This window comes from Tenrec ecaudatus, chromosome 16 (assembly GCF_050624435.1).
Source record: "Tenrec ecaudatus isolate mTenEca1 chromosome 16, mTenEca1.hap1, whole genome shotgun sequence".
In the NCBI taxonomy this organism is placed as follows: domain Eukaryota; kingdom Metazoa; phylum Chordata; class Mammalia; order Afrosoricida; family Tenrecidae; genus Tenrec; species Tenrec ecaudatus.
Window position 1 is genome coordinate 54,149,892 of NC_134545.1, and position 21,116 is coordinate 54,171,007.

Below are 21,116 nucleotides of genomic sequence, written 5' to 3' on the forward strand. Positions count from 1 at the left end.
CTTTTGTTTTCCCCTTTATTCAACTTGTCCTGTTAATATGAAATTGAAAATGGGAAATTGGTAGAAAAATAGAAAAGGTCTCCCTCCCTCTGCTGCTTAATATTTTGATTGTGAAATCTGATTTTTGATGTTGTTTTGTTTGGATTTTTATGGATTTCTCAAATTTTTCTTTTACCTCCATTGTCTCATATTATTTCACTATATAATCTGCCTTGGCTCAGTTAAGGCTAAGTATCCCTACTTCCTAACTTCTGTTGAAGGAAAACATTCACATTAGCAGGTGTTTGTGGTACTTTGTTTTCGGATGGAGCATGAAGCTGCCCAGTGACCACTGAAGCAGTTAGCATGGAGCATCTTGGCAGAGAGAGAACTGGGGATGGAAGCCAACCAAGAATGGAATCTGAATAGCAGAGGGTACATGGGCTTTTCTGCGGCACGTCTTCTTTGCTTTCAGAAAGCAAAACTGTCTTTGTACGGTTCTTGCCCTCCTTGGGGAATGTGTTGTCAGCTCTAGAAACCTCATTTAAACACCTGGAAGAGAAAGTTGAATAATTTGCATGTGGTTTTGCTTTGTTGAGCAGAGTATCTGCTGAGCTATTCCACTTGGGCAGGGATGTAGCTTAGTAAGGAGGTTTTCTCTGATTCTCTGAAATGAGGGTTTATCCAAGGGCAGAGCATAAATTGCTGTGTATACTCTTTCGATTGGCCCTTTCCAACGGCCAGATCATGGTGCTTTCCCTGCCTATTCTCACTTTTCAAACATTTAGAATTTTTTTATTATTAAGCCAAGCCTTAAGGTGGGTAAAGACACTTGGAAATGGAATTCATATTCCATATGCATAAACTTCCCTTTCATAAGGACAGGAATGTGACACAGGAAAGGTCCATAGCTGATTGATACCCGTATCTTTTTACAAGCGAAGGCACAGGCTATGAATACTTGTCTGGCTTTACTCACATAACGGTGTTCTGTAAACTTTTTTTTTTTGGAAGTGTAACATAGATGCAGAGAAGAAAACAGCTTATAAGCGCACAGTTCAGTGATTTCCCCCAAACTAAATAAATCTATGTAACTAGCACCTGAATGCACAGTGAAATGATTCCACAGGGAATCTTTTTATATATATTCTCAATCTCTCTTGAATAACCACTACCCTGGTATCTAATTATATTGAAAACTGTGCTTATTTTTTTTGTATGTTGCCTCTTTAAAAGCTCCCTGTTAAACAAACACATAATGCTAATTTGAGTTTTTGCCCTTTTTTTTCTTAAAAGTGAAAATCCTGAAAAAAAAAGAAAATCCTCTTTTGGATTTCTTTTGTCTAGTGTACAGATACTTATGTAGGTTTTAATAAGGGTGAAGTGGGATAAAGTGCACTTTTGAAAAATTGGTCTGTCTTCTGGTGATCATATGAATGAAGATCATACACATCTCTACTTATATGTATCCTCTCCTAGGAGTGGAAGAGCTGAGTGTTGGAACATGTGTGTGTGTTCAGCTTCAATAAGTACTATCAAACAGTTTGCCAAAGTAGTTCTACCAATGGCTTCACTAACATTTTAATTTCATTCTTTAAATCTCTGTGACATGCATAAATTTGTCCAAATTCCCTGGATGAATTTCTCTTTTCTTGGAGTAATCAGTTCCAGAATTCTTACCTTATTGTCATCATATTAACTTCTACTTATTGAATTCCCATTCATTTAACAATTTACTAACAACCAGATAATGGAATATGAAGTATAATAAAATATTTTCATTCAAAGGAATTTTAGTCAACTGGAGGAGAAAGTCTTATGAATATATGGTATTTTCAATTTATAAGCTACTGCTTAGATTTAATGTCTCTCGACTTAATGAAGAAATTCATAAACAAGTTATTAAGTCAATTCATAAATTTCTGTTATCCAATATAAGTTTCATATTTTCCAGATAAAGAGTCCCATATTTTTAAACATTCATGATATGGAAGTTAACCAGTCTTCTAAATTAATTTAAAAAATACCCTCTCAAGTTCTCTTTCATTTTAATCATTTTATGGGAGCTGGTAAAACTCTAGCCACAATCCATATGTACATCCATTGTTTCAAGCACATTTGTACATTTGTTGCCATCATCATTCTCAAAACATTTGCTTTCTATTTGACCCCTTGATATCAGCTCCTCGTTTTCCCCCTCCCTCCCCACTCACTGCTTGCTCATGAACCCTTGATAATTTATAAAGTATTATTTTTTGTCATATCTTACACTGACCAATGTCTCCCTTCACTCACTTTTCTGTTATCCATTCCCCAGGGAAGGGGTTATATGAAGATCCTTGTGATTAGTTCCCCCCTTTCTACCTGCCTTCCCCTTCCCCTCCTGGTATCACTACTCTCATGATTGGTCCAGAGGGGTTTATCTGTCCTGGATTCCTTGTATTTCCAGTGCTTATCTGTATCAGTGTACATCCTCTGGTCTAGTAGTTTTGTAGGGTAGAGTTGGGATCATGATAGTGGGGTGGGGTGGGGGAAGCTCTAAAGAACTAGAGGAAAGGTGCATGTTTCATTGGTGCTATACAGCACCCTGACTGGCTCTTCTCCTTCCCGCCACCCTTCTCTAAGGGGATGTGTAGTTGCCTACAGATGGGCTTTGGGTCTTCACTTGGCACTCCTCCTCCTTCGCAGTGATATGATTTTTTGTTCTTGGTTCCATCGACACCTGATTCCATCAACACCTCGTGATCACACAGGTTGGTGTGCTTTTTCCATGTGGGCTTTGTTGCTTCTGAGCTAGATGTCTGCTTGTTTATCTTCAAGCCTTTAAGATCCCAGATACTCTATCTTTTGATAGTCAGGCACCATCAGCTCTCTTCACCACATTTGCTTATGTACCCATTTTGTCTTCAGCAATCATGTTGGGAAGGTGAGCATCATGGAGTTCCAGTTTAATAGAACAAAGTCTTCCTGCATTGAGGGAGTACTTCAATAGAAGCCAAATGTCCATCTGCTACCTTAATACTAAATCTATATGTATATGCATATACATCTAAATCGATGGTGACGATGGTATAGGAGACCTAATAGGGCTAAATCAAGGGCAATGTAACCGAGAGGAATTACTGAAACCCAAATGAAGGCTGAGCATGACAGTCGAACAAGAGGAAAGTAAAAGGAAATAGAGGAAAGAACTAGGAGAGAAAGGGCACTTATAGAGATTTAAATACAGGCATGTACATATGTAAATATATTTATATCAAGTTCTCTTTTACAAGAGTAAAACGACTATAATTAACCCCAAGTAATTCAGGCTTTAAACTCTAGGACATGTGTGTTTTGTTTGCTTCCTTACTGTTTTTGAGAAGTTAGCATTTTAAAATATTTTTTGGTGAATACCAAATGTATTTTTGACCTTTTGGGGTAGCCTACTGAATTGACATCCCAAGGACAAGGTCATTATGATGACCACCAAGTTCTCCTCATTGTAACATGTATCCTATGTGAATGCTCAAAAACCTTTAGAAATAAGGTTTTCACTGCAAGCATGGGGAGTGATTCACAAATCTCTCTCTCTAGCCCGGCCTCTTCTCTGAATTCTAGATCCATGTACAGTTTTATTCTCACTTGGATCTTATGTAGACATGTCATATTCAGGAAATCACAAATGTATGTCACTTTTCTCTTCAATCATATGCTTCATTCTGTACTTCTTATTTTGGTTAGCAATTAATTAGATGTACAACAGCTCAAACAATTCTCTGGGAATTTTTTAACATCTTCTCTCTCTACTCCCCCAGCAGATGTCTAAACTTCACAAAATCTTATCATTTTTGCTTCCTAAACATTGCTAGGGCTCATCCTTGCCTTTAAATGCTATTGAAAAACTTAGTGTAGGCACTCGACCTCTCTTGTCTGGATGATTACCTGTTCTCTCAGACTGCGATTTCATGGTCTCTAGTCTCTTCAAAGACTACTGCAGAGCAGTCTTCTGAACTTACAGGTCTGATCGTGGCATGGATCAGAGGTGTTGGGATGGCCTGTAAAGTAGCTCCTGCTGCCTTTGTACTGGACTTCTCTCCATTCTTACTCAGGGGTCTTGTCCTCTGGTTTCTAGGTCTACACTCAGTGGCATACTTCACTCACGCGTGTCTCAGGCCTTTACATGTGCTGTAGCTCTGCTTGTTCTATTGTGCTCTGTTCATGAGGATGAGTCTTACTCATTGCTTAAAAGTCACTATTTTTTTTTTGGGGGGGGGGGATTCTTCATCAATTACAACCCAAGTTTAGAGATTTTTTTCCTTCTGGTACCCGCTGTCTCTATTTCATCTTCCTTATTAACCTGTTTATTTTTCACCCATAATGGACTGTAAACTCTTTATTTTTGTATTACCCACATTCAGCACAGTGCCTGATATAAAGCAGGGGATTAACAGTATTTGTTAAATGAGTGATTGAATTAATTAACTGATAGCTTAGAACCTTCACTTTTATACTTTGTGATCTTTAAAATGCCTAAATATATTTTGTTCTCTTGCCAGGGTTAAAACTCATATGTTACTTCTCTACCCACTTGCACAGACTTGTAAGGTCTTCTTTCAACCCATCTGTGTGTTTCTTCATCAGCTGGGAGTATTTAATGTCTCCTTAACTTGAAAATCTCATGTGAGCTGTTTCTTCTGGAGCACTTAAAAATATATATACGTCTATATTCAATAAGTACCAATCCCCAAAGCGCAGAATTCCTCATAGCATTTCAGCCAGAGGAATCCCTAATGGACGCTACCATTTATTTTCCACCATGGCCTGGCATACAAGTTTATGACAAATAGACAACCTGTCCACCTTCGAACTCGTGGTGACATCTGTTAAAACAAAATAGCATCACCACAAACATCAGAATGAAAATGGTTTATTTTGAAGAATGACATTCATTAATTCTCACTTATATCTACGGGCCTACCTGCTGTATTAAATTAATCTTGTGTAATGTCCTTTGGCAAAAATGGTCATCCCTTCTCATTTTCTGTAACTTAAACTTTGGAACCTTCTTCTCCTTTCCCCCTGACTTCCTGGCTTAGGATGCTATTTGTGTGATGCTCAGTGAAGCAGGTCTTTCCCACAGGTTCTGCTGCCTTTTTATTTGGGGGTATCTGTGTCATTAAGGATTCTGTCATTGCTTTGGGCAGAAATGACAAAGACTAGACTGAAAACTCAAACGTTTTAAGTTCCAAAGTCCTCAGAGGGTTAGAATAATCACAATTTTTCGTATAGATATACAAAGCCACTATCAAAACCAAATAAATTATTTTCAACTTTAGCTTTCCTTGTAATAGTTTATGTTCCCAGTTATCCGCCTCTGAGAAACTATCTAAGCACTGACCCTGCCTTTCTAAATAAAGAAGTGTAATGTGTTGGTCACTTCAGAGGGACTCGTGTATTGTTTCAATTAGACTGCCATGTGCAGATCCTTTTCCCTCCTGCTTTTTAAGTATTCATATTTTTATAGTCAGTCCTCCGGGGAGTGGTGTATCCTTTCTGAACATTAAATTATTTACCCTTTAAGTCACACTGTGATGAATGTAGGTGCCTACATTTCCAATATACAAAGACTATCACAGAACAAAACTTTGGTATCTTTAAGGAATAAATTACTTTTGTCCTATTTCCGCGGTGCTTCCTGTTTTCAGTCCAGTGCCCTTTTTGATTTGCTTCTTAATCAATGAGGGTTGGCAGAAGTGTCTTTATCCTCACTTGTGCGGATGGAAAACCTGAAAGATTAGATAACTCGCCCTTCTCACTGCACCTGCAGAAACTGAAACTAGAAACTGAACTAGAGCTATGAGGGCAAGTCAAAAACTATTGCTATAAAATCAAAGCTTTATTAAACAAAAATATATCAAAATATGAAGCCATTGATTCTGTACGTACTCTCCATCTCGACCAAACGCTTATGGAAGTTGTGCTTCATCTCTGCAGCACTTCCCAGGAGAATTCTACACGCTTGGATTTGCACAGGGAGATGGTGATTTGGGGATCCATGGAGGCTTCACATCTTCCTTTTAAACAGCCTTTGAGTTTTGGAACCATAAAAAGTCTACAGAGGCAAGATGAAGGCTTAAGGGCAGCTGCGATAAAGTCTCTCGGTGAACTTCTGATAGGACAATGCTTGTTACCGCGACACAGCTGTAGGTGCCTTGTGGTGATGCCTTTTCTCACCGATGCAGTTTTTAGTTTCCTTGAATTCTTCATCAGAATCCCTCATGATTGTCCCGTGTCCTTCTGAGGTGACAGTCTACCTGGAGTTGAGCTTGGCCAGCATATTCCCTCAGGAACCACGGTTTTCATTGGACTTTTATTTCTTTATTATGTTCGAAGCCGCCCTGCTTTAGAGCAAACCAAATGAATTCTGAAGAGAACCTCTCTGCAGTCATCCAACTGCTGTTGTCAGAAACATGTGTAAACACGTTTCGTTTGTAATAACAAAGTGCACTCTGGTAGCAATGCTTTCTGACTTACCCTAGTATATGGGAGGGGAGGGGGCGATCGCAGCAAGCTAAGAAAACCAGAGAATGTCTTTGGAGGGTGGGTGGTGTAATTAGTGAGTATGAAAATAGGTTCTAACTGTCCTCCCTACATCTTGTAATGAACTTAATCCTCTCCAAAACCCGGCATGAAGTAGCAGGGAAGGAACTAAAAATAGAGAATCACAAGCCATTTATTAACCTCAGGAAACATTATTCCTAGATATCAGAGTCGTGTGAACAAAAAGCTTGGCGTCTGTGATGAGAAGCCTTGTATGAGACACAGGTTCTTTCTCCAGCTTCTAATGTCCTTGCACTAAATGCTTGTTAAAATGATGTTAACAATACCAACCATAACTTTACTATTTCTATGATTACTACTTCCATGTTGTGGGAGTTGTGATGTGTCTGGGTAGATGGGAGAAACAAAATTCATAAACACTTATATTTTATTATAAAAGAGTTTTTTTATAAAGGGTAATTGTACATTAAGCATCCCAATCCAGTCCGGGCCAAGCCCATAAATCTAACATTAGTCTATATGTCAGACATCGATATACAAAGTCCTCCTCCATCTCACAAAACAGATGCAATGATGCCGACTGCAGGAGGAAAGCCGAGTCAGTGAACATGTAAACATCTCAGCGCTGGCAGGGGTCTCCACACGGCTGCTCCAGCACCCAGGGCTGCATCGGGGTAGGTCCATGTGGCTTCTCCTCAGGGATGTCTTACAGGAAGTGAACCTTGCCAGGTGAGGCAGAGAACTAGCGAGGGCAGCCCACCCTGGTCCGACCATCACAGAGCAAGGGACCAGAAAACCAGAAAGGCGAGACTCACAGAGCCTTTTATCTCTCCGCCCTTCAATTAATCCCACAATAAACCTTAACTATCACATGATGCTTACTGTACTTTAGAAGAAGCACTTTACAGTTCCTCTGTGTTGTATAGGGAATACTGGAAATGCTTCTGTGGAGCGAAGGAGTATAATGTATTTGTTGGCACCAGGACCAGGAAATCACGCTGCCATTAGGCACAGAAAGCACACTTTCTGGTTCTGTTGCTTGGCTAAGGAAACAGTGTCCTCATCTTTATTTTATGAGCTTTAATGAGGATTAAATAGGACATTGCACATGAAATGCACAATCTATTGTTAGGCTTCCTTGAACTAGTTTTTTCTTTTTAATTATTTGAGAATAATTTTAGATTTACATAAATTTGCAAATATCACGCAAAGAGTGTCCATCTGTCCTTTTGGTTTCCTCCACGGTTAACATCTTGCTTTTGCCAAAATGAAGGAATCGTGAGCTAAACTCTGGACTTTCTTCAAACATCACCAGCTTCCTCCTTCCTCCATTTCCGGCTGCCATCCAGGGTACCACAGTGCGTTTAGTCGACGTGTCTCCCAGGCTCATTGGGTCTGACAGCTCATTAGTCATTTCTTGTTTTCCACGACCGTAACAGTTGTGAGTACTCTCTAGGGACCCTGCATGACACTTCCCAGTCTAGGTTTGCTTGCTGTTTTTCTCATGATTAGACTAGGTTTTTAGGGTATGAGAGAGAAGACCACAAAAGGGAAGTATTTTCTCATCTCACATGATATATATGTTATGTGATATCCATGTAACACCGCTGATGAGGCTAACCTTCAGCCTTTGTTGAAGATAGTACTTCATTGTAGTCTGCGCGCGTTTGAATCAGCTACAACTGAGATGGTAACGTTCTCTTCCCTGTCTGGATTCTTCTTCTTCGAGGTCTTGCCACCACTGTCACTTCCAGGGAAGTATCTTCTTCCCACCACCTCAGCTAAGGCAACGTTCCCCCCTGATGTCTATCTCTATATTACTTTGTGTTTTCTTTATAGCATCTGTCCTTAGGTGAAATTGCTCTGTATAGTTATTGACTCAATTCATTGTTTATCTACTGACTAGAACAGAAAGTTGCAGAGAACAAAATTCTTATTGGATTGTTCACACACAGTTTCTCTGATGCTATGTGCTCAACAGCTATTTATTAAATAAATGTTAAAGAAAGGTAAACCAGGATTAGCTTGTTTATTAATAAGCATTTCCAAAAGAGATTGGAAAAAGAGCAGAGTGGTGGGAGGTCCAATTTAGTGTTCTTAACTCAATTTATTTAGTCTTAATGAAAAGGTTAAATGCAATTATCAGCATTTATGGAAATAGGTAATCAGCATCCCTGTAATTCAAGCTCTCTTGTAATGTGCTTAATAATGTGAGTGCCAGAGTGTTTTTATGACTTATGAGGATATGACTGACAAATGTTAAGATCTACTCAGTTTTTATACATCTGCACCATTGTGACCTTTCCTGGCTAATTGCCTCACCTTTTCTATTGTAGATCTTTGAACAGAATTTGAAGTAGTGTAGAATAATTGATGCCTTGATATTCAATTACAGCTAACTTCTTAGTGTCTCCCATCTTTTCAGTTATAGTGAAGGATAGATGGAGCTTCTTTATGTGCCTTTCCTCCATTACCTATTGTAAGACACCACTCTTTATTTTCTCTTCTCAGGACCTAAAATCTGCAAAACAAAGGGATGAAATTGCAGGGGCCCGGGCCTCCCTGAAGGAGAACTCTCCTCTCTTACATTCAATTTGTTCAGCTTGTTTGGAGCATTCTGATGTTGCTTCCCTGAAAGCTAGCAAGGACACAGTTTGTGAAGAAATTCAAAATGCCCTTCATGTGATTTCCAATGCTTCACAGGGCATCCAGAATATGCAGGCCTCTGCAGAACCCCCTGCTGCAACCCTGGGATGTGCCCTGGAGGAACTTGAGGTAGGTTGAAAGAGGTAAAATGTGATCTGATGCCCATGTATGAAAAGAAAAATTAATAATACTTACCTTAAATGTGGTTTTCAGATCCACGTTTAAAATATGAGAGAATAAAACTCCAGTTACCAAATCAAACAATCCTCTTTCTCTCTCTGTGTCTTCCAATGAATTGATCAATAGGAAAATATGCCATCGGTGGGTCTCTGATTCCTTTATATTTTTTCACGGAAGCCAATTAACTTCATTAGGGGTTATTAATTAGATATAAATGATGACTTTATTTTATTTCCTATAAAATATAGGATTTATTCATTCCACAAATATCACCTGTGGTTAGGGACTATCAGATTGCTGCCCTTGTGAAGGAAGAAAATATAGGCCCAAACCAAAAGCCGAAATCATTATGTAAATGGTATTATATATAAATAAATACATACATACGCACACACATTGCGAAGGTGCGATGTTATCCAAGGCTGGCAGGAGGGAAGAGAATCGAGCTGATGTGGATGTAGAGCAGCTTTAAGGAATGCTCTTGTGTTTAGGTAACAGCGTAGAGACCAACGTGCTTGCATAGAGAGAAGGAAGGGAGAGGCCGTAGAAAGTGAGAGCAGAGAGCCAGTGGGCCAGGTGCAAGATGCGTGTGTAGGCCATTAAGCGTGCTGACTTTTATTACAAGTTAAAAGGGTACCGATGTTAAAGTTTTAACAGAGATGTGACACACGGAGTTGTGTCTCGAAAGGCCACGTTGTCTGCAGTATGGAGGAAAAAGAAGAGAAGCTAGAAGCTGCTGTGGTAACTCGGGTGACAGAAGTGGCTGATTGGACCATCCATGTCGGTGGTGATAATTGGTTATATTAAAGCTATATTTTAAACAGTAGAGTCCAGTAGATTTTTGTCAGACTGCCTGTGAAATATAAGACACAGGGAGGACTCATGGCTTGTGTCTCCTTCTGGGTTGTCCAGGGACACATACTGAGCACTGGTGGTGTTTGGAATACAGGGTAATATTAGCAACAGCTCTGAGGAGGAAGGGGGAGAGGCAGACTGAACAGAGGAAGAAGTCAACCTGTGATCTAGGCCTACAAGCCTGAGCCATCTGCTGGGAAGTTTGGGGACAAGAACCTTGCACTTCACAGTGTACTCCATCCGGTAGAAATGGCCAATGCTTTATATTCTCACTTCCTTTGATCACTTGTCCCAGGAAATGCGCTGGATGCAGGCTGTCCTGGGAAACGGGACGCCTTCCAGAGTGATAATGTGTCACCCTAGGCAGCTGAGTTGTATTCTGAAGACGTTGTCTGCTGGCTATACCCCTCAAAGCCATACCTGCGGGGAAATTTGGACTGCATCTTAGTACCTAGCAGAGATACTGAAGCTTTTGATGATATTTTCACCAGTGTTGATGTCCAAGATTATATGGATGAAGCTAGCTTTGGGCAAAAGATCACAAACTCAGTTTTAGATATGTGCAGTTTTAAAGATTTAGGGTTAGGTTAGGTTATGATGTCAAACATTGCTGATAATCCCAATCAGGCAAATAATTACTCCATGGGAGACAATATTAGGGAGCAATTAAGGAAAAGGACCTAGGAACCTGAATGACTGGATTTCTGTTCAGATGTGGTACTTATTGCCTGTGTTACCTGGGGGAATTTATTAATGGAACTGTAAGGTCTCTCATTCCGGGCTAGGTTTCAGCCTCGGTCCTTGGCTCCACGCGAGAAAGATTTCACGCCGAAGCCGGGCTCATGATCCAAGTGAATTTAATGACAGTTAAAAGAAGCTTCAGGTTTTACGCGGCACCCATAGGATTCCTTTGACCGTGCGGCCTGGCAGAGACTGCTCCAGGTCACGCAAGGATCTCTCTCCTCCCATGAAGACGACCAGACAAGCCCCTCTCCCTTCCGGTCCCTGCCTTTTCAAGGGTTTCCCAGAGAGGCATGGTGAATGAGCCCAGGTCGATCCCATTGGCTGAATTGCAATCACCTGGCCCAGGTGGGCTGCTCCAGGTGTAACTCGCATTCGAGCCCACCGGCGGGAAAATCCAGCTTTGTCCTATGCTGGCTCCCCTGGGCATGTGTAAATGAACTTCCCAATTCCCTAGGCTAAGCTGCCTAACAGAACTTCACTTGTTTCATCATAAAATGGGAGTAATACCAGGACCTACTGTTAGTGATGTGATTACTATCAATGAATTGCTATTACATGTTAAAATACTTAAGGTGTCCTGGTGACACGATGGCTAAGCACTTGGTTACTTATGGAGAGATTGGTGGTTCAAACTCATAAACCACACCATGGGGAAAGGATGGGCAGTCTGCTTCCCTAAGGTCTCAGCTTAGAAATCCTATAGGGGTAATTGCACTCTGTCCCCTGGACTCTCCAAGCATCAGAATCACTTGGTGGCAAACGGTTGGACTTGTGGTGCTCAGTGCCTGTCCCATAATGACTGCTAAGTAAATCTCAGCTCTTCTCTATCATTAGTAGTCAATATGAAAAAGACAGATTATTCTGTTAAAAAGAAACCAATAGACTTGAAATTGCTAACATTCCAGTTATAGCACTAAAAAATCTAAACACAAAAAGTTACATGAAACATATCTTATGTCAAACATTATTTTTGTGAGAAGCTTAGTAGATTATTAATACATTTAAATTTTGAACAGCTTTTCAAAAAACCTTCCCTTAATTACATATTTTAACAGGTGTCTTCATTTCTAATTCCATGTTATTAAAGTGCCATTTATTGAAATCCATACAAAATTTTCTAAAAATTAGTTATTGATATCTGAAGAGACTATGGGCTAGGTGTTGGGCTACTAACTCAAAGATTGGTGGTTCAAACTCACCAGTTGCTTCATGGGAGAAAGATGAGGCTCTCCATTCCCATAAAGAGTTTTAGTCTCAGAAACTCTCTACAAGGTCACTATGAATCAAAATAACTTCATGGCAGTGGGTTTCATTTTTTTGTTTGTTCGTTTTGTGTGAAAATTTTAGAAAAAAATGTTTTCATAAAGTACAAGTAGTGGTAGTTCTAATAATCCTCTGTTTACTAAACTTATACCACTGAAATTAGTAGCAGGACAGAGCTGTGTTCCACAGGGTGTTCAGGAGCTGATGCTAAGACACAGGTTACCCACCTGACCTCAGAGATGGCTGCAAAGGATCAAACTTCCAAATGTTTTGTTAGCAAGGGAGTACATTAACTATTGCACCACCCAGAGTTTGGTTACGTACCCAATGTATCAAATATATAATTATTGTTCACTTCTAAGAGCTTTACATAAATTTATAATTTAATTATTACATTGTCCCTAGATGGTAAATCTTAAAAAAAATTTTATAGAAAAGAATACTGAAACTTCTTTAGATTGTAACTCGCTCGTCAGAAAGTTAGCAATAGTGAGTCCGGTCTCTATAAATCCAGAATCATTATTTATAGGATTTCACCAGAGGAACCCTGGTGGTTTAGTGGTTTGAGCGTTTGGCTGCTAACTGTAAGGGCAAGAATTCAACTCGGTGGTAAAAAGATGGGGCTGTTAGCTTTCATAAAGCTTTACAGTTTGGAAGGTCCAGAGAGTATTTCCACTCTGCCTACAGGGTCACGGTGAGTGGGAACTAACTCAAAAGCAGTGGGTGGAGAGTGCTACACTAAAGGCGTTCTGGTGGGGAAGTAGGTTACTTGTTGGGCTGTGAGGTAGTTACATATTTTCCCATTAACTTGAAGATGCATAGAAGTGCTGGGGTGGGATTTCACCTGTCAGTCAGGTCACAGCCTGATGGTGTCTCCTTGTGGGTGTGGCCTTTTGTAAGGAGGCCCCTGGCATCCTCCCCTCATCTCTCTGCCATCTCCTTCCTGTTGGCTGACTCTTGCTGCCAGAGCCCTGAACTGTTGCCACCGCCATTGGATCCACAGGAGTTTTCACCCACTGGCCTGTGTTCTTCCTGCATTCTGCATCATGGCATGTGGCTGTAATGGTCTGAAGAGGGACTTATGGCCTAGTATGGGACTTTATGGACTTGATTTGCACTGGGTTGAGGTGTTTTCTTGATCTATAATTCCTTCTTGATATAAGGCTTTTTCTTACACATCTATGAGTGTCACTGATTTTATTTCTCTAGTCAACCCAGCCTGGCACAGGGTGTCAGCTACAAGGTGAGTGGTTTAAACCTACCCATCACTCTACTAGAGGAAGAGGGGATTTTCTGCGCCTATAAGGATACGCAGTCTCAGAAACACCGAGTATCAGTTTCACAGGCTCACTGTGAAGCAGAATTGACTTCAGGGGAGTGGGTCTTTCTTTGAGTTTTGGCCCATAACAGTAAATTCACTTAACTAAAATCAAATATAATCTATTCTAAGATTCTTAGTCAACACATACCACCAAAGATATTTAAAACTTACCCAAGTCCAAAATGTAGAATAACTTTTTGGTGAAAAGAATGTTACCCCATCAGTCAATTTAATAGAAATGGTGTCTCTTTGAGGAGTGGCTAGTGCAATGGAATTTGCTAGAATGGAAAGATAGTCTGGAGCATCGTATCTTCTAGGTGTGCTTGCATAAGGGATCCAGTCTACGCCAGACCCTGCCTTCCACATTCTTCTGGCGGTTCTCAACCTTTGGGTCGTGATCCCTTTGGGGCTGGAACAACCCTTTCACAGGGGCCGCCCAATTCATAACAGTAGCAAAATGACAGTGATGAAGTGGCAATGAAAATAATTTTAGGGTTGGGGGGGTCACCACAACATGACCTGCATTCAAGGCTCGCGGCCTTAGGAAGGTTGGGAACCACTGTCAAAGAAGATGGGTTTCCAGAGTGTCGCTTCCTCTGCGATCTCTTCCTTTTAGCTATGATCGATTTTTGCAGGCGAGAAATGGCAGTACTTCAGTAAAAAGGCGAGACGTGTGTGCATGTGTGTGTGCGTGCGTGTGCGTGCGTGTGTGGGTGCGTGTGTGTGTGTATGCGTGTGTGTGTGTGTGTGTGTGTGTGTGTGAACTTGGATGAAACTGAGCAAGGTGTAGTGATGGTTAACGTTGCCGTGATGTTCTCCCTTTCTCAAGCATGGGCCTCTCTAAGGCAGACTACCTTCTTCTGAACGAGGCAGAAGACATGATCCAAGACAGTACCCTGAGAGCCCAATACTGTCTCAACCACTATTGAAATTCAGCTCCAGTCAAAGCCATGGAAGCAAACCTAGTAGAAAATGCCTGAGTTTTATGTATTTTTTTATATCTATGTTACAAATAGCTGCAGATGCTGTCTGAACTAGATAAAGCCAAATTTATTGAGCATTTAACCCTTTTTAATGATTTTGTAAATTAAATGGTTGCACTTTTCTTTATTTACAGGAAACTGTATTGGTAAAGTATCCAAAATAACCTTTTCTCTGTCTTCCTCCTGCAAATATAATACTACGAAATAAATTGATGTAGTAAATGCTGCGGTGGGAGTGAGTCTCATTAAATGTTTATAGTGTGGAAATGTATCAGAGAGCTTAGTCAACAACTACCATGCTGAGGTTTTGTTAAATCTTTCATTTTGGCTCATAGCTGTTTCTGAGTGTGAAACCTGAGCTTTATTGGTGGAGAAAACAGAGGTTGAATTAGAGCACTGTTCAGGCTAAAAGGATTGATTTATTGGGAAGGCAAATGTGAATTAATGGGTGTTTCTTCGCCATCTGGGACTGAATGAGAACCGAGACGTGTTGACTTGTAGATTAAAGGAATTTCGAAAATGTCTTTAAGCAAGAAACTTTGTCAGTGAAAGTTGCTTTGAAAAGGCAAGCTCCATTAAGACAGACCATGCCAGATACTGCCGTCTACGTTCTTCACTTTACAGAAGAAGATAGACTTCCAGATTTTCTCTTCCACAGAGAACTCTTCTTCCCCTCCTTGTAGTTATGATTGATTTTTCCTGTGTAGAGGAAAAGGATAGGCGGTTCTAATTGTTTAGCACAAAATTATCTGCATGGTCACTTGATAAGGTTGATAATAACAAAAAGACATCAATGTAGATTTTCTCATCTGCAAAGTGCTGCTATATTTTGCTATATCTATTATCTTATCTTCTTATTTTGGTCAACTCCTTTAGGTACAATCATTTATGTAAGGTGCTGTTTGCCAGAACTTAGAACAATGTCCCATAAATAATGCATCCTCAGTAAATGTTTGCTCAATAAGTGAATGGACACATTGATGCTGCCAGTCGTCTAGATCGTGTATGCAGAGGGAAGGCAACCACCAGAAGGATAGCTAAGTGATTCTGCTGCTCAGAATTTTTTCTGTAAAAAAGCAACAGTCTTAGCTTGGGTTTTCTAGACAGCGAGACCGAGGAAATGTATAAATGAGAGGCAGTGGAAAGTGTTGTCACTCAAGCTCAAGTTTGCACATACCTGGGCTTAGTCCAGACAAAAGGTGTTTAAACACATCTCTGGGATAGGTGGATGGCTACCAAAAAAGTTGTTTCTGGAACCTTCTTGTCTTGTCTCATTTGGGGGCCGTAACATAAGAACCAATCAAAACAGGGGCTTCGGAGGGGCTCTACTGGGCCAGTTAAATTCAAGACAGAGAGGTCAGCTCAAAAGATTATAGTGACTGATTTGTGGAATTCCAAAGTGAAAATTTTGATGTATTTTCTCAAAAACTCCAAGTGATGGTGGGGATTTATTCTGAAGGTTTTAAAAAAAATTTACTTGTATTTATTTAAATAATTTTTATTAGGTGCTCATACAACTCTTATCACAATCCATACATACATCAGTTGTGTAAAGCACATTTGTAAATTCATTGCCCTCATCATTCTCAAAACATTTGCTCTCCACTTATGCCCTGTGCATCAGGTCCTCATTTTTTCCCTCCCTCTCCGCTCTCTCCTCCCTCATGAGCCCTTAATAATTTATAAATTATTATTTTATCATATCTTGCCCTGTCCAATGTCGCCCTTCACCCAGTTTTCTGTTGTCCGTCCCCCAGGGAGGATATCACATGTAGATCCTTGTATCGGGTCCCTCTTTCTAACCAACTCTCCCTTTACCCTCCCAGTATAGCCACTCACACCCCTGGTCCTGAAGGGATCATCTGCCCTGGATTCCCTGTGTTTCTGGTTCTTATCTGTACCAGTGTCCATCCCCTGGTCTAGCCAGATATGCCAGGTAGAATTGGGATCATGATAATTGGGGGATGGGGGGTGGAGAGGAAGCATTTAGGAACTAGAGGAAAGTTGTATTTTTCATTGTTGCTACATCACACCCTGTCTGGCTCATCTCCTCCCCAAAAACCCTCTGCAAGGGGATCTCCAGTGGCCTACAAATGGGCTTTGGATCTCCTCTCCACACTCCCCCCCTCTTTCCCTATGGTAAGAATTTTTGTTCTGATGATGCCTAATACCTGATCCCTTCGACACCTCATGATCGCACAGGCAAGTGTGCTTCTTCTATGTGAGCTTTGTTGCTTCTGAGCTAGATGGCTACTTGTTTACCTTCAAGTCTTTAAGACCTCAGACACTATATCTTTTGATAGCTGGGCACCATCAGCTTTCTTCACCACATTTGCTTGTGCACCCATTTGTCTTCAGCAATCGTATCATGGAGGGAGCACACAATTATATGATTTTTTTGGTTCTTTGATGCCTGATAACTGATCCCTTCAGCACCTCGTGATCACACAGGCTGGTGTGCTTATTCCATTTGGCTTTGTGGCTTCTGAGCTAGATGGCCGCTTGTTTACCTTCAAGCCTTTAAGACCCCAGACACTATATCTTTTGATAGCCGGGCACCATCAGCTTTTCACCACATTTGCTTATTACCCACTTGGTTTTCAGCAGTTGTGTTGGGAAGGTGACCATCATAGAATGCCAATTTAATACAAGAAAGTATTCTTGCATTTGAGGGAGTACTTGAGTGGAAGCCCAATGTCCTTCTGCTACCTATAAATATATGCACATAGATCTATTTCCCCATCCTCATATACAAATATATTTGCATATATACATGTATTTATGTAGACCTCTATAAATCCCCTTTGCCTCCCACCTCTTTCCTCTATTTCCCTTGACTTTCCTCCTGTACCACTATCATGCTCAGTCCCCACCAGGATTTCAGCAATTCCTCTTTGTTACATTACCCATGATCATGCCCTACCAGGCCTCTCACACCCACCTCACCACTGATTGGATGACTTGTTATTCCCTTTTCCCTGGGTTTGCCAACACCACTTCCTTTCCCCCGACCTCCACCTCTCCCATGTCCACCTGGAACTGTCGGTCCCATTGTTTTCTCCTCCAGATTGTTCATACAGCCTGTCTTATTTAGACAGACCTGGGGAGATAATAACATGCACAAAAACAAGACAGAGCAAAACCAAGCAAGAATATACAACAAAATAACAACAACAAACCAATGACGAAAAACAAAGCAAAACAAAATACAACAAGAAAGAAAAGCTTGCAGTTAATTCAAGGATCATTTGTTGGACGTTAGGAGTGTTTACCAGTCCAGCGCCACTATGAGACATGACGCCCCTCACTGACCCATTGCTCTACAGAGGACAACACCAGAGACACAGTGTGGGAATTGCACCTGATCTGATCCCGCCACACTGAGGCAAAACACTAAAGGGGTGCAACAGAACACCAAGGGAATGGAGTGGTGAGGTCCCCAAGGAATGCTGAAGGTAGACTTTGGGGCCAGGCCATGGTGTCCCAACAGACTGAACTTGTTTTGTTTTTTAAAGAAAGAAAGAAAGAAAATAATTCCGGTGAGAAAAGTGCCAGGAGAATTGCATTGAAGCAATATCCATTTTTTAATCACACTGGCGCACCTCCTCATTCGCTGAGGGCATAGCCTATGAGTCAAGTTTGAGGGCAACTTACCCCATCCACCCTGCAACCCTGACAGTGCCAGACTTTTTTTCATCCCCCAAACTCAAAGATCTCTCAAATGGAACATAATTTGAGTCTCTCATGGATGGCAAAACTATTGTTTTGATGTTCCTTAAATGGAAGCATTAGTGAGATGAAAAAGAATGTTTTCAGATGTATGTAGATATAGTTGGAGCACATAACAAGCAACAATAGCTTTAAATTTAGATACTTTTGTTTTCTAACATTTTTGTGGTTTTGGAGCAATACTTTGTTAAGCTACTTTTGTAAATATGTATATAAGACAGGGAGGTTTATCTCAAGGAAATAGCTCTTGTAGGGAATATAGTATTTAAATTCTTGCTTTCCCTGAAAGAATCTTCTGTTCATCAGATAAGCAGTTCTGGTAGCTTAATGGCTGCATATTGGGTTGCTAGCCACAAGGCCAGCAGTTTGAAAGCACCAGCTACTTGGTGGGACCAAGACAAGGCTTTGGACTTCCATCACGAGTTACAGTCTCTCAAGCCCACAGGGACAGTCGCACTTGTGTTATAGGATTGCTGTTTATTGGAATGGATCAATGGCAGCTGAAGATTTTTCTTTTACCTTTTAAAAAATTTTTGGAAATCTATCAGATTAGCATTTGAATCCCAGCTGAAAATCATTTTAATTGTCCTACTGTGGCTGTAGAAAGTTGGGGCGTTTAGCTCCTGTAAAGTCTTTGAATCTCACAGAAGTTCTACCTTGTCCTATGGCATTGCTGTGAGTTGGACTTTACTATGGGTCGGCAGTGATTTTGGTTTTTGGTGTTTTCTGGTTTTAAGTCCAAGTACCTGCTTTATCCTTTGCTAATTCTAAATGCTGCATGCATGATTACATGCATATAAACACAAACGATCAGACTTCCAAGGTGAATGAGTTATCGAAAGACACCCAAGGAAGCAAACCACAATGAGTAAAATTTAATAGAAAAAACAAATTACTGAATCAGACTTGCAAATAGAGAAGATATTGAAATGATAAGATATTGTGTATAAATTAGCAAGTTTAGTATATTTTACCCTCATTTATTTATTTAAAATGTGGTGGAGGAGCAAAAGATTGTCAAAATTAACCAAATACCAAGAAGAAATTTTGAAAATAAGAAATATAATTTTTAAAATTAATGATTATGCAAACTATATTATGTAAAGCTAAAGAGAGAGTTAATGATCTCAGTAATATATTTAAAATTGTTCCTTAGGATGCCACTTAGAGAGACACAGGGATACAAAATATATTTGGAGAATGGTCTTATAAGTTGAAAATATTTTAATATAACATCTAAACATGAGGAAAATATAGCAAAAATATTAACTGGGAATTTTCAAGAAGATACCACCCTTCATAGATATGAAGTCTAATAAATTTCAAGTAAGATAAATAAAAGGAAATCTACATTTCATCATATTGTAATACAAATGATCACCAAAAAGGATGTTTTTTTAAAGAGACAGAAAAGAGAATTTGCTTGAAAGTAATGATTAGTGACAAATATATCAATAGCAAAAGTATTTGCTAGAAGACATTGGGGACATTTAAAAAACTTTTTGAACAAAGGTAAAGCTATTTTTAAGTAACTTCAAATTTATGTAATTTAATATCTATATGTTAGTCCAGGCAGACTAGAGAAACAGTCATTGACACTCATATATGTGTAAGAAAGATCTTCATATCAAAGAGCCATTGTATATTGCAGAAACATCCAACATGTTCAGATCAAGTCCATAATTCTGATATTAGCCCATATGCCCAATACTAGTCCATACATTTCTCTTTAGACCATGCAGCACATGCACTGATGCCAAATGCAGGAAGATCACAGGCCAGTGGGTGAAAAGTCTTGTGGATCCAGTGGTGGCCGAAGCATCTCAGCACTGGCTAGTGTCTTCATGTGGCTCCTCAATAGGAAGGTGAAGCAGAAAGTTATTGTGTCCTGCTCCAGGGAGGAAGAGGGGAAGTCCCAGAATCCTTATGGGAAGTCCACACCCACAAGTAGGGATCACCAGGCTGTGACCTGATTGAGAGGCTAGATTCTGCCCCTTGATTTTTATTTATCAAGCTGACATGAAACTGTGTAACTACCACAATCAACAAGTTTTCTCTGATGAAAAAATATCTTTGAAGAACTGTGGCAATGCAAGTTTGTAAACAGAGGAAAGGGTTTACTATGTATCAAATATTATTTTCTCTGAAAGATTAATGACTATGCTTATGTGGTATGATAAAAATATTGAATTGTATCTAGAAATATTAGATGGTGTTAGGTTGGTTCAGACACATAGTACCTGACCCTATGCACAACAGAGAGAAACACTGCCAGATCCTATGTCATCCTCATAATTGCTCTTATGAGCACAAGACTTTTCACCCACTGGCCTGTGATCTTCCTGCATTTGGCATCAGTGCATGTGCTGCACGAGTCTAAAGCCCATTGCTTCAGCCACTGTGTCAATCCATCTCGTTGAAGGTCCTTCTCTTTTTTGCTGCCCCTCTATTTACTAGTTAGCATATGAGTAAAGAAGACTGGGATCAGAGTTCAATATTCTACTGAACATAATAGTTATTGAAAAGTAAATACACTAGTTTAGTTTAGACACTAAGTTAAAATAATATATTAGCATGTCTAGAGTAACCACCAAAAAAAGTAGAGTATTGGATTGCGTGATTTCCAATCACATAGAAGGGAAAGTTGGGAAGAGAAAAATCAACAGTAAATCCAAATTGAGAGGAAAATATTTCAAGATTGATACATATAGATAATACAATTTTGCTGGTCGAAGTAATAAAGGATATTTTTTATCTTCACATAATTATAAAAAGACAGTCTAAATTTTGTCCACACACAAAAAGGACTGGCAGCATAGGAAATAAAACAAAAAGAAACTGTTCAGGCCTTCTAGAAAGCATCCTAAAACATA

General features: G+C 40.0%; 1 protein-coding gene across 1 annotated transcript in view; it reads left to right on the top strand.

Moving 5' to 3' along the window:
- The window catches only part of CTNNA3 (catenin alpha 3), a 1,794,797-nt gene that overhangs the window by 340,707 nt on the left and 1,432,974 nt on the right, over positions 1-21,116 (top strand). Inside the window, exon 5 of the mRNA XM_075534447.1 lies at positions 9,034-9,297. Within this exon, the coding sequence (XP_075390562.1) occupies positions 9,034-9,297 (264 nt within the window). The remainder of the gene's footprint in view (positions 1-9,033; positions 9,298-21,116) is intronic.